We start from the raw sequence: 14,294 nt of genomic DNA, 5'->3' as shown, positions 1-14,294 counted from the left end.
GCTTGATCTTTTGTGAGAACAGATAATGCTGTACCATCACGTTCTGTGACAAAAAGTGTAAAAGGCTTACTGTAGTTCGGTGTAGCCAGAACAGGTGCTTGGCATAAGGCTTTCTTTAATTCATTAAAAACAAGTGTATGTTCAGATGTCCAAGGGAGGACAGTCAATACGGCTGCCTCCTGTGTCGTTAACTGTATCAGTGGCTTGGCTAGAAATGCATACTGAGGAATCCATTGTCTGCAGTAAGAAGTGAGGCCAATAAAAGCTCGTACCTCCTTCTGGGTCTTGGGCTGAGGAAGACTCGCTATTAACTGGATACGGTCAGGTGTCAACTGCCTACCCCTCTTGGACAGTAAGTGTCCTAAGTAGACCACTTGCTGGACACAGAATTGAAGCTTCGAAGGGGACACCTTGTGCCCCATCTCGGCTAGGAAATACAGGACTGTAAGTGACGCTCGCTCGCAGTCACGTTCAGAACGGGCTGTGATCAGTAGATCATCGACATACTGGAGCAGGGCAGTGTCAGTTGGCATGTGAATATTGTCTAGTTGTCTCTTAAGTGCTTGACTGTAAATACTAGGACTTTCTGTGAAACCTTGAGGAGCTCGTGTGAATTTATAGCTCCTTCCATTTAAACAGAATCCGAAAAGGTACTGGCTGTCTGGATGAATTGGGACACTGAAAAATGCGTTCTTGAGGTCGATAACAGTGAAGAACGTGGCTTCAGAATCAATGGCTGTCAATAGGGAAGAAATATCTGGAACTACTGGGTACTGGGGAATGATACATTTATTAAGTTCTCGAAGGTCAATCACTAATCGATATACTGGGGGTGCATTTGGATCAGTACGTTTCATGACTGGAATGATAGGAGAATTACATACATTGGAGTCTGTTTCTACAACCACTCCTTGAACAATGAGCTCGTCAATAATTTTGGATAAGGCTGCTACAGCCTCAGGTGGCAATCTGTACTGTCTAATTCGTGGCAAAACTACACCTGGCTTGAGAGTCACACGGTGGGGTGTGATGTGCATACAACCAACATCAGTTGGACCTTGTGCCCATAGATGCTGTGGGACATTCAGTAATCTTGGATAAAAATCTCGCAATACATAGTGACCTTTAAAGTCACGTAAAAACAATCGGATTCCTTCTGGGGAACAGCAAATTACTGCACCTAATTCTTTCAGTGTCTTAATGCCTAACAAATTTTCTGGACATGATTTCGTAAGTAACAAATCAGTAGTTCGGGACAATGGACCAACTTCTAGAGAAACTGGTTTCGAAATCTCATTAACTATTGGTTTTCCTGAAAATCCAAGGGAAACATTTCTAGAGCCTGAGAGCGGAGCCCCTGGAACCTCGTCATGACTGATGGTAGTCCTACTTGCCCCTGTATCAATCAGAAACTTTCTGTCTTTCCCCAATACTTGACTGTGAACATAGGGACCCTCTTGATCTACAGGTATCTCGATGAGAGGCAAGCCTACCTCCCTCTCTAGGCTGTTTCATGAATACTGCTGGTAATCTGGATACTCGGACTGTGCATACTGGTACATTTGTTGTGTAACATGCTGTGTTGCAGCTATAGGCTGCGGTACTGTAACTGTCTGTTGTGCATTCTGTGGTGACTGAGAAGTCTGTGTAACTTGGTCTTGTCTAGGCGGACGAGGTCTTTCTTTAGTCTTACCGGTAGCTATGTTGTGTTTCAGAACTGCACACTCGTTTATAAAATGACCTGGCTGTTTACAATAATTGCAGGTTCCTTTAACGGGAACTGCAGGATGACTGGCTTGATTCGTACCCCTTTTCTGACTGTCTTGAGGAACAGATTGTGCAACTAATACTTTCATTTTTGTGTCTTTCATACGTCTCCTTTCGTGTTCTTGCTCTTCCCTGATTCTGTTCTGGTGATACTGGAGCATCTGAAGCATTTGTGACGGAGTATTAGCTTGCCAGGTACTTTCGACTTTCAATACTCGGTTTTTAACTTGTGGACTTGAATTCTCGACTAGTTTAGTAACAAAAAGATGAGGGTATGACTCGCTACTCGTCTTCAGACCACTGTTAATAATAAAACATTTTTCGAATCTAGAATAAAAATCACTAGTATCTTCATCTTGTTTCTGTTTACAGGCTGAGATAGCATCCCAGTCTTCCTTTTTCGTGGCTAGTAATCTTGGTAAAACTTGTATCAATAACTCAGGTAATTCTTTACATTTATCTCCTAGACCGGTACCTGGTACACGTGTTTTATCTTCAGCTTCTAGAGCTGTCCAATCTATCTTTTTCTCTCCCACCTCCCATTCTTTTTCCTTGAGCTTTTCATATATGCCCGCGGGCAACAGAACTTTTAACATTTTAATGATATCAGGATACGTGTATTCTCCCATACGGAGCATGTCCTTTAATTCACGGTGGAACCCTGCTGGATCTTTATCATGACAGGGAATTAACTTTTTCATCTCTAAGAGTTCCATCTTGGTAATCGGGGTGTAAACAAATACTCGTTCTAGATCGCCACCCGTTGTCCTAACTGGGTGCACTTCTCGTAACGGATGCTGTCTGTCTATGTAGAATGGTTTACTTTCTGGGGGTGAGACATGAACAAAATGCGGATTCAGGAACGTTCGGTATTTGTGGCGCTGTTCTAGAATGATACTAATTAAATCGGTACCTAGACGTTTCCATCTATACTGTAGTAACTCGTTCAAAACATCATGTAACGGACCTGGATCAGAATGCTGACCCTCATACAGAGTGATGAGGTGCTGGATCATATACATACCCACCAGTCGCTGCTCGGCTGGGGGCAGTTTCAGAAACATTTGTGCCACTATTTCGTCTGGAAAAGTGGTAGAATCAGTAGCCCATCGGACTGCTGATCGGGCTAGTTCTTGTTCATGCATAGTACTAAGTTCACTATAACCTATTCGTGATTTCAGGATTTTATCTGTAGCCTGGAATACTTGTTCTAGAGAACGCTGTTCTGGTACTAGAGAAAGAACAGTTTTCTTGTAGTCCAGACGTGAATGTCGGTCGGAAAGTCTAGTTCTACCTACATACGCTATTCTAGTGGGATTCTCGTCGTCTACCTCTTCAGTAGAAGAGTCATTTTCTTTCTCGGTTGCTTGTGTTGCTTCTCGTTTCTCGTGTAACTTTATTATTTCTTTACGGATTTTCTTGTACATACTCTCTATACTGTTCTGTGTCTTGTGTCTTCCCTCGGCTATATGGTCACTCCACCTGGTCAGAACTTTCATTTCTTCTGAATCTTTTCCTGGATAATCTTGTTCTCTTATTAAACAATTAATTAAAAACTTTAAAATCATGAGCTGAATCTCGACTTTTCTTTGGACCATGGTGTCGCCAATACTTTCTGGATCTCTTCCTGTACGGATGAAATGATATATTCTGTCTAGATAACTTTTCATATTCGGCAGGGTGTCCAAATACTCGGTCACCCTTCTTACACGCAATGAATACAAGACCATATCATCATCGCCTGGGACTGGATCATAACGGCATTCGGTAAGTGCTCGCTTGATATCTGCAACGGACTGATGCTTGGGTGTACGCTGTAACGCTAGCTCATGTAGCGTCATACGTCTGTGTTGAGGCGGGGTACGAGGAGAACCTCCCCCCGCGGCTCCTAAACTGGAATCGTCGGTGGGTACTGTACGGGCTGGGAGAGTGACTGATGTAGCGGGTACTTGTACTGTATGCTGGACCGGGGGTACCGTAACAGGTGCTGCAACGGGTGCCCCGGTGACTGGAGGTACAGGAATTACATTATTTACGGGAGCTGGCGGAACAGGATTAGCATATTCGGGGACTGTGTCGTCCAAGTAGGACGAGAGAAAAATATCAGCTGCGGTCGGTTTGTGACGTAGCTTAATCGAAACTAATGGCGGAAAATTACTGGATGCCTCTGGGGTTGCTTTTGGCAAGCCCTCGGCAAGAAGAGGATACATACCCTTAATAAGGGCATTTCTCTGTCTGTCTGTCTGTTCGGCTTTAACTCGTTCACCTATTTCGATTAATTCCCTTTCTTGGGCTCTTTCTGAGGATTCTCTACTTAATTCTGCTTTTCTGAATTCTTTTTCGGTTCTTTTATGAGATTCTTTGCGCCATAACTCAATGGCATCTTTCTGTGACTGTCTGGCTTTCTTTTTCCATAATGCTTCTTCTACTCGCATGATGCACTCGGCATCCCATGTGCCTGATACAGGCCATCTATATTTCTCTTCGAGATGTCTGGTATAATCAGACACTTAAGCCATGCTTATGATACATAAAATGACCTGGACTGTCCCTAGGCGGGACAGGGACTGCTTCCTCGAGCAGCCCTTTTCTAGTTTTTAACTGACGTAACTTAGAGAACAGAGGCATGATTTAAACTGGAATCTAGACACAATACAATACACGATAAACACAATAATGACTGAAAAAACAAATCATTCATACCACGACATTGAAAACACAATGAATGACATTAAAATAACAGTTCGGACAGAATATTACCTGGAATACTGAGAACAGAAACACATGAATTTCTCGAGAACAGAACTTACTAGAATTACTAGATGCACTGCTGAAACAGTACGAAACATACCGGTCCCATAAAGAGACACGTCAGGACCCGCATCCACCTAGGTGGACACTTCGTGTTGGATTTGCGTACCCAAACCCACGGACCAGAGACAAATTAATTGACCCTGTCTAGATACTACCCCAGCAACGGTACTCACCGGGCAGCAAGAACGGAAGGCCTCGGACTGGACTGGACTGCTACGACGACGGACTACGAACTTCGGACTTCAGTTACGGGTGGGCCTCCGGATACCTCGGACCTTGAACTCTCGGCTTGGGCTCTGGTCGGGACTCGCCGCGTTCCTCCACCGCCTCGTCTGGATGCTGGACCGCAACCTCCGTCTCCTCCGTGGGCCTGAGGGATACTTGAAGCAGAAATATCTGCACGTGCACGGTATGGTTCCGTCACGGCTGCAGAGGATCAGGGGGCCTGCGTGGCTTCTCCGGCGCGTGGGGAAAGGGCAAGTCCCTATTCGGGCGCCATTATGTGGTAAATAAATAATTAAATACCGGTTCTATTTTTGACTGGATGCAATATAAACAGATAGCTCAATAAATAAGAGTCAAGATTCGAGGTAGCTGGAGTTTGCAGGTTTTAATAAAGCATAAGGGACAGGAACAGGACAACCTGCACGGGAATAGGATGGCAGCTGCCGGGGGCAGGATCTGGGAATAATGGACAACTTTTAATAATAGTGCACAGTATATATATAGTTAAACAAAACACATTACATTCAATACAGTAGGCGTAGCAGTAAGTGTGGTTTCGTAGCAGTCGCGAAAGATAAGGCAGTAAGTGGGTGTAACAAGAGGCGTGTACATAGACATGTGATGCAAACGTAACAGAATATGTCAAAAATGGGGTGGAAACATGGAGGGGGCTACCTGAGGAGCTGGGACCTCTAACCTAGTGGTGCGCGCAAACTGGCAATGACGTGTTACCAGGGAGAACTGGGGGCTATGACTTCTGCACTAGAAGAGGAGACTAAAGTCTGGAGTGTCAGAGCGACATGTACCTAAAACCTATCTGGTATCTGGTGTTTAGAGAACATGTTGATAGAATCCAAAAGTTATCAGGGTAAAGGCTACTTGACTCTAAGACTGGTGCATGCATTATTCTACATGTATTGTGGGGCGAGGAATATTCTATGAACATTAATACAGTATTTCTCTTACATGGAGACATAAAGGCTAGACTATGACTGGAACTATTGATGCGGTTCAGTAGCTTAGGAATGCAGAGAAGGAGGGCTGGACTGATAACTAGAAGCATAACATACTCTTGGCAGACTGGGAGGCAGAGCCAGGCCGAGCCGGGCACTGTGAGGCAGGAAGTAAGTGAAGGGTCAGGGATACAGGTGGGGGCTGTATCGCTCCTCGGAGAGGGTTCAGGAGACAAGAGCTGAATCTGAGTCCGGGCCCTTTTGAGGCCTAGAGACGGGGACTTTATTCTGAATTAACGTGCACACTGTAAAACGTGGCAACATAGGTTTACATGGGCCTAATACTCGTAGCTTTCACGAGAACTGGAAACTGGCATACTAGAGTTGGACACAACTGTAATTGCGTCTTTAATCAATCAAAGGGGAATACATATGCATATCGATCATGCACATATAGCATAGGATGGGGAACACGTAGGCACATATAACAAGCCTCCATTCTTTCGCGGCTGGATTATGGGAGTGCGCTACTGCTCGGGGTGAATCAGGCAGAGGCTACTAGACTGCAAAGGGTGCAGAACGCCGCGGCACGTGCCATTGTGGGCCTTCCAAGGCAGTGCTCTGTCTCCGCAGTTTTGACCTCACTCCATTGGCTGCCGATTCGACAGAGAATCAAATTTAAGGCTCTCTGCCTGACATTTAAAATCTTGAAACTCTCTTCCCCCCCTGCCCTTGCTGAGCTTGTTTCCTCTTACGTTCCTACGCGGTCCCTTAGATCGGAATCTCTTCATCTGGCGGTTACTACACGGTTCAGATTGAGTAGGATGGGAGGCCGCTCCTTTCGTGTATTAGCGGCAGGACTGTGGAACTCTCTTCCTGTCCATATTCGAGCCCTGAACAACCTCACTCCCTTTAGGCGCGCCATAAAGACCTTCCTGTTCCCATCGGCTGTATGATTCCTTTTCTTTTCCCCTGTATCGATTTGTTATGTTGTTGTACCGGATCAGGCGCCGGGACGCCCCTTGGCTGGGGCAGCTGAGCGCCTTATAAAAGTTATTAACATAACATAACATAACATGGCAAAATTTACTTTTCCACATAATAATGATATATGGTATATATTTAATTAAAAATAGGAATGAAAAAATTACGGAAGTTAACAAATGGTTGATTCTAGCAACAGACCTGAATACGATCTAAGGGAGGACAATAGCCGATCCACGGCGGAATTTTTTGGTTGTACAAGCAATTCGTGTAAATACAATATATGTATGTTGAGATGTATATAATATATGTACATAGCATGATTCACGGTTAATTGCACTAGGAGTGAGTTACATGTGAGTATAATCATAACATGTATTTAACAGGAACTGTCTTTGTAAATATCACACCACTCCAATATGGCGCTATGTAAAAATAGACTAGCGTGTAGTCCTTCCTTGATTGCGGTGAATATTTGTTTAAAATCATGACGGTGTTTGGTGGCCACCGACATCGAAAAAGGCTGAGTGCCGAAACGCGAGGGCGTCTGTCTGTCTGTTAATAAAGCAACCTTCTAAAAACGGCAAACCCGTGAGTGTGGGTAATTCTTTGGATATTATCGAGAATTGGAGCATAATATATGTATATATATATATATATATATATATATATATATATATATATATATATATATATATATATATATATGTATATATATATATATATATATATATATAGAGAGAGAGAGAGAGAGAGAGAGATGGTGAGAAAAGTCTTCACAGGCCTTCGTCTCTTTACATCTCCTCAATCAGTCTTTTTGTCTTTTTGCATTCTCTTCTCGGTCGTTGTCCTCTGTAGTCTACTGGTGCATTCTCCTCTTGTGTGTCCTCCTTTAGCCCATGTGTCGGCAACTCTTCTTCCTTTGTTTTGTTTTCAGTTCTCTGAAGTGAGAGCTATTTCTGGTGATGTGGTATTGTCCTGCTGACGCAGTTATCATTGGCCCTTTCACTTCTGTCACCGTCAACGGGTCTCTTGAGAATGCGCTGTCTGATTTCCGTAGTTGCCTTTGCCGTACTACCACGGTGTCCCCTTCTTTTATTTTTGTGTTTGTAGCATGTCTCCGCTGATCAGCATACGCCTTCATTTTTGTTTTTGCTTCTTTATCTTTCGCAGCTATGTCTCTTTGTTCCACGCTTTCCACCTCTTTCACTTGTGGCAACCTCGTTCTGCTGGATAGCCCCAACACCAGTTCAGTGGGGCATCTTCCTGTGGAGCTATGAGGAGTTTTTCGATAGTCTCTCAGTACCTGGCATAGTGCTTGTCCAATTGAGATCTGCGTTAGCTTAGCTTTCTGTATTGTCTTTTTGATTGTCCCCATGAACCGTTCGGCCATTCCGTTGGCTTGTGGCCACAGAGGAGTTATTCTTCGATGGTGAATCCCGAGGTATCCCATGAATCTTTTGAATTCTTCACCGGAAAATGGTCGGCCTTTGTCTGTCTTCAGTGTCTGTGGTGAACCCCATGCTGCGAATATGTCATCCAGGACTGGCAGCGTTGCAGTTGCAGAGGTTGACACTACTTGTCTTACTATTGGGAACCTGGAGAATTCATCTATGATTACCAACAGGTAGTTTCCTGTCTCCAGGGGCCCTTAGAAGTCAACCGCCAGCTCTGTCCACACTGCTTTTCGAAGATCGGACATTTGCAGTGGCTCCGGCTTTGATGGGGGCCCTGTTATTTGGCAGATGTGACAGTGCATCACAGTTTCTTCTACCATGCTGTCTAGTCCCGGGAACCACACCTTTTCTCGTAGCATTTTCTTGGTCGCTACTATCCCTCGATGTGACGCGTGTGCTAGTCCTACTGTCCTTCTCCTCAGTGTTCGGGGCATCACTATTCGGGTGCCTCTCATTACTATTCCATTCTCGCTTTCTGAGAGCTCTTCATTGATCTTTTTAAACGCCAGCAGTTCGTCTTTTATCACTCCTTCTTCCCAACTGCTGTTGTTGTTCACGTGCCTCCACCTTTGTTGTTTGGTCACTTTCATTATTGCTTGCTTTGTTGGTTAGGTCTTGTTTTGTCTCCCGTTCTAGCTTCTCCATCGTTATTGTTGCCGGTGTGTTGTGTTTGAGTGCGAAATTTAGATATTCCTCTGCCATGGTGGTCGCTTGCGACGCTTGTGGTAGGGGGTGTCTTGATACGTAGTCAGCCGGATTGTGTTCCTTCCCTGGCTTATGTATTATTTTGAAATTGTAGTCCATTAGCCATATCCCCCACCTCTCTATCTGGGGTGGTATTTTTGCATTTGGGTTTCCGTATATTGTAATCAGTGCTTGGTGGTCCGTTATTATTGTGAAAGGTTTTCCGTAGATGAACATGTGATAGTGTTCACACGCCCATACTACCGCCAAGCTCTCTTTTTCTGGCTGGGAGTATCCTTTTTCTATGTCTGATAGGCTTTTGCTCCATAAGCTACTACTCTTCTCGGGGAGTCTTTTCCTGGTTGGTGTTGTGCCAATATCGCCCCTAGTCCCACTGGGCTGGCATCTACCGTCAGTTCAGTGCACAGCCTCGGATCAAAATACGCTAGGTGATCTACTGCTGTCACAGCGTGTCTGATCTCTTCAAACGCTTTGCTGCATTCTTCAGTCCATGTGAAACTCTGGCCCTGCTTTGTCAATTCTCTCAACGGTGCGCTCACAGTGGCAAAGTCTTGGATGTATCTTGCACAATAACTGGCAAGGCCGAGGAACGACCTCACTTCCGCCACGTCACTTGGTGGTTTTGCTTTTTCTAACGTTTTCACTTTGCTGCGATCTGGCTGCATGCTTTTCTTTGAGAAGATGTGGCCAAAAAAGACTAGTTCATCCTGCTCCAGTTCACATTTTGCTTCATTCAGTGTCAGAGCCGCCTGCTCTAGGTGAGAGCATACATCTCGCAACGCCTTGTTGTGTTCCTCGTTGGACTTGCCAAACACCAAAATGTCGTCGCTGTAATTTAAGCTATTTTTTACTGGCCTTATTACCTGTCGTATTGTTTCCTGAAATATCTCAGCAGCGGACAATATTCCAAAACTCAAGCGTTTATACCTGAAGAGACCTAGGTGTGTGGAAAACGTTGTGATGTATCGAGACTGAGGATTGAGCTCTAACTGGTGATATCCCGTACATAAGTCTAGTTTAGAGAAACGCCTTGTGCTTGTTAGACAGCTGATCATATCATCCAGATGCAGTCCGGGGTGTCTCTCACGTTCAATTGCTTTGTTTGGCAGCCTCATGTCGACACAGATTCTTATTTTTGACGTGTCTTTATTTGGTACTGCCACTATCGGTGACACCCAAGGCGTTGGTCCTTCTGCTGGCTCTATTATGTCTTGCTTCAGTAGTGCTTCAAGCTCCTCTTCTGCTTGCGGCTGCAGGTGTATTGGCACTCTCCGATGATGTTGCGCTATTGGCCTCACTGTTTCATCAATGTGTAGCGTTATTTGCCGTCCTTTTAACTTCCCTAGTCCTTGCAGTAGCATGGGGTATTCCTTCAAGATGCTTCTTTTCTCTGACATGTTGTACGTCATTTCAAGGAGACCCATCATCTGGGCTGTGATGTTGCTCAGTAGGCATGGCGCTGGGATGTCCCCTTTCAGCACATGAATTTCTTCTTTTGTCTTTTGATCTTTGTATGTTAGTTCCTCCGTAAATTTTCCCATGTTTGTTACGGGTGTCCGGGACCCCCAGGTGAATACTTCAACTCGGGACGGTCTCAGTGTTGGTTTTACTTTCATTTTTTCATATTCCGACACACACATGGTGTTGCATGTTGCGCCGCTGTCTAGGACAAATTTTGCTTTGTGTGATCCTACACTTATGGTCACAGACCCTGTCTTTTTCATTTTGTTTTTGTCCACGAGACAGATCCTTTCTTCTTTGTCACCCTCATCAGAGTGTTCGACAATGGCGTCCGACATGAGGTAGAGTCGTTCTGCCTTTTCTTCTTGCTCTTCTTCACCTGACTCAAGTGAGGAGCTCCTTGTTCCTGTTTCGACAAGTCTGACATACCTGCTTGGCGGCATTCATGGTCTTCCCGCTCTTCCTCTGTCATTCCTGAAGTGCAGTCCTTGACATGTACTGGCAAAGTGGTTTCTTCCATTGCATTTCCTGCATGTCTGGCCAAATGCTGGGCATGGGCCTCTATGTGGAAATTCAAGTCCGCACCTGTAGCATGTTACTTCCTGTTGTTTCTTTGGTATCTGTTCATTTCTGTCTTTCTTCCAGCCGCCTGTGCGGTTGTTGTTTGTTATGCGATGTGCTTGTTCCACTCGTTTATCTTTTCCTCGCTCCATCTCCTTTGCGTGTGCTGTCGCTCTTGAATCTGCTCTTGCTAGTGATAAGATATTTTCTAGTGAGGTCGGTTCCTTTAGAATTCTCGCACGGAACTCCGTGTCACGGCAACTCTCAATGATACGCAGTCTGATTGCTTGTTCATTATCAAATTTATCGAATTCACAGTGAGTTACGAGCTTTCGCAGTCTAGTTGCAAAATCATCTAGCGTTTCATCTGCCTCTTGAAATGCAATTGTGAAGGTGTATCGCTCAAGATCCACATTCCTCTGCGGGTCAAATTTGCTTGTTAGGCATTTTTTTAGTTTGTCGTAGGTGGCAGTCTCCTTTTCTGGTAGTGTCACTAATAGATCTTCAATATCATCACCTACTAAGTTTAGGAATAAACCTAGTTTTTTCACTTCAGTCACGTCGGTGGCTTCCATATATCTCTCAAAACGCCTGACCCATTTCTCCCATCGTATTCCTACTTGTGGCTCAGATAAGTTGAATAGTAGCGGTCTTCGATATTGTGCACTTTGTCTTTCTACTTTTGGGCCTGCCATCCTTTTGCCTTTGCTTGTGCTTTATTTTTTTCTTTGGTGTTCTTTCTGGTACTCTTTTGTTACTTCTTATCACTTTTGCCTTTGCTTGTGCTTTTATTTTATCCTTTTGTGCTCTTTCTGGCACTCTTCCACTATTTCCTTCTTTCCTTTGCCTTTGCCTGTGCTTCTTTGTCCCTTTTGTGCTCTTTCTGGCACTCTTCGCTGTTTTTCGTTCTGTTCCTGACTTTAAATTGGCTGCCGCGCTGTTCTCTCTTCCTATTGGTCTATTTGCCTGACTTCAAAATGGCCGCCAGATTTCTCTTCGCACTGATTGGCCCTTGCCGCCTGACTTAAAAATGGCCACTGCTCTTCTCGCGAGATCTCGCTTTTCAATTAGTTCAATTCGCACGTTCACTCTGCTTCTTCAGTCTCCTTACCCGACTGCTGCAAGACGCTTCCTTCTTCGTCAGCGACGGTCGGGGTGGGCTCCCACGCCATTTTCCTCATGCGTACACGAGACAGGGTGGGCTCCTGGTCTCGATTATGTCATTGCTCGTCCCTCGACGCGACACACGTCAGCTTTCCTTTTCTTTCTTCAATCCTGGGCACACGATGCATGTCCTTCGTCGCCAGTTGTCGTGTTGTGCAGCCCCCAGAAAATAGAGGACACGATGGTTGGTAGTAAGTCTTCTTTATTTGGTCATCGCTCTGCATACATGTTCCCTGACCTCTTGCCCCGAGGTCCAGCTCTAAAGTGTCCTTGTCCCTTCCTGTCCCCTCCCCTAACCTGAAGCGGTGTCCGGTGTCCTTTGGCCTCTGCCCTTTGCCCCAGGGTCCTAGTGTCCCTGGCCCAGGCATGACATCGTGCATGCCTTACTCATTTCACCGAGTATGGAGGGGGGGCCTGGCAGCCTACTCTTAGTATGGACCTGGGGATTCCATAACAAACAAGCACTGATAGTGCTAATCTTCTTGCCTTATGTAACGTCATAGACTTACAAAACAAGGGACCCACTAGCAGCAGCGCTGGTGTTGTATGCAGCATGCTTGGGCTCCCATAACTTCCTCCTGCTCAGTACAACGATGGCGGCCCCTGTGGAGCCATGCCCGTCCCTTCCAGTGACAGGTCTTCTGGCTACTACACTTTAGTTTTCTTCTTCTACGGCTTTTTTAAAAAGTTCCTCTTAATGCGCAGCAGCGTCTGTTTAGCGAACGCTAGAACACGCATGCGCAACACAGTCGCCTGGACAGGTCAGGCAAAATAAAGTGCGCGACTCAGTCAGCCAATCCGATGAGAAAACAAGCATTTCAAAATTCAATGACTCGTCTAACGGGAGCCCTATTGCATTATAAACAAAAGTGTGTGTGTCCAAGTAGGCATGATCGGGAGTGGGGAGGGGGGTGGTGGTAGGCAGAGAAGTTACAGACTGCAGGACAGAAGGGGGGGGCAGAGAAACAAAAGAGTTTTTAAAGTAAAGGGGCTGATAGCCATGGAAGGAGAAAAATTATGACATGGCTGTTAGGAGGAGGGACAAACAAGCCAAAAACAAATCAGGATGCAGCACTTCTGATTTAAGCCAATCAAAAACATGGACGGAAAGTGGGCGGAGCTTCCCCCACTATACTGTATACAGCATTTCCCTCCATCTTGGAAACCGGTTGCGGGCTGTCAACAGCCGGACTATAAAGTTACAGAATGTCTGGAAGATTGTGGAGTAAGGCCATTTTTGCTGGCTACAAACGTGGTCTCCGAAACCAGAGGGAGCACACCGCTCTTCTGAAAATCGAGGGGGTTTATGCACGAGATGAGACAGAATTCTACTTGGGCAAGCGATGCGCATACGTGTACAAAGCCAAGAACAACACCGTAACTCCTGGTGGCAAACCCAACAAAACTCGTGTGATCTGGGGAAAGGTAACTCGCGCCCATGGTAACAGTGGCATGGTCCGTGCCAAGTTCCGCAGCAACCTTCCCGCCAAGGCCATGGGGCACAGGATCAGAGTGATGCTGTATCCTTCAAGGATCTGAATTGCTGATCACAATAAATCGTATACAGCATCTCTCTGACGAGACAGCGCATGCGCTGCCTAGTTCGAGACCTAAAAAATAAGTGCTTGTGGTCCCCCACCAGCCCCAGAAATGAGTGCGGGGGCCCCACTGGCAACCACCTGCTTAAATCAAGCACTTCTCGATCCCATAACAAAAAACAAAAAACATCTTTGTGGTAAAACTTGCAAGATAATTCTGAGAGACCCTCAGAGCACTAGAGATAATGAATAGCACTGGGAAAGCACTCTAATATTGTACATCAGACCTAGCCAAGAGCTTGAAAGTTAAATTCAGAAACATGTAATCAAACAACAGTCTCTCTTCGAGGAGAGTGCCCACGTTGCAGTCTATACACACAAGCTTTCCAATTATACTTTCTCAAACAGACCTCGCTTGACAGAACCCCTTTCCGCACCCTCATACAAACAACACTGAATCAAAGCTGTGTGGCTGGCAAAGCAGTGCTAGCACAGGAGCATACTGAGAGCACTGCACCAGCATACATTTCAGTACCATTCCGATACAGTTAGCTTAAATCATCCACATCCTTATGTGCACAACACTGCATCATAGTTATTTACTTGGCAGCACTGCTGTCTAGAAACCAATCTGCATGGGCCAAGAGTCAGACCGCGTAGGGGGG

General features: G+C 45.4%; 1 protein-coding gene across 1 annotated transcript; it reads left to right on the top strand.

The window, feature by feature from the left end:
- Window positions 1–13,239: 13,239 nt before the first annotated feature.
- LOC144824763 (large ribosomal subunit protein eL33) lies at window positions 13,240–13,647 on the top strand. The gene has a single exon (XM_078683773.1). It carries the CDS (start codon window positions 13,298–13,300, stop codon window positions 13,628–13,630), a length of 333 nt encoding a protein of 110 aa, XP_078539899.1. The 5' UTR covers window positions 13,240–13,297; the 3' UTR covers window positions 13,631–13,647.
- The last annotated feature ends 647 nt before the right edge of the window (window positions 13,648–14,294 follow it).

Source organism: Lissotriton helveticus, chromosome 3_1, assembly GCF_964261635.1.
Source record: "Lissotriton helveticus chromosome 3_1, aLisHel1.1, whole genome shotgun sequence".
Lineage (NCBI taxonomy): Eukaryota > Metazoa > Chordata > Amphibia > Caudata > Salamandridae > Lissotriton > Lissotriton helveticus.
This window is presented reverse-complemented; position numbering and strand designations above follow the sequence as displayed.

Bases quoted from the DNA above. Each gene is read 5' to 3' on its own strand.
- LOC144824763 (XM_078683773.1), top strand. From the start codon at position 13,298: ATGTCTGGAAGATTGTGGAGTAAGGCCATTTTTGCTGGCTACAAACGT.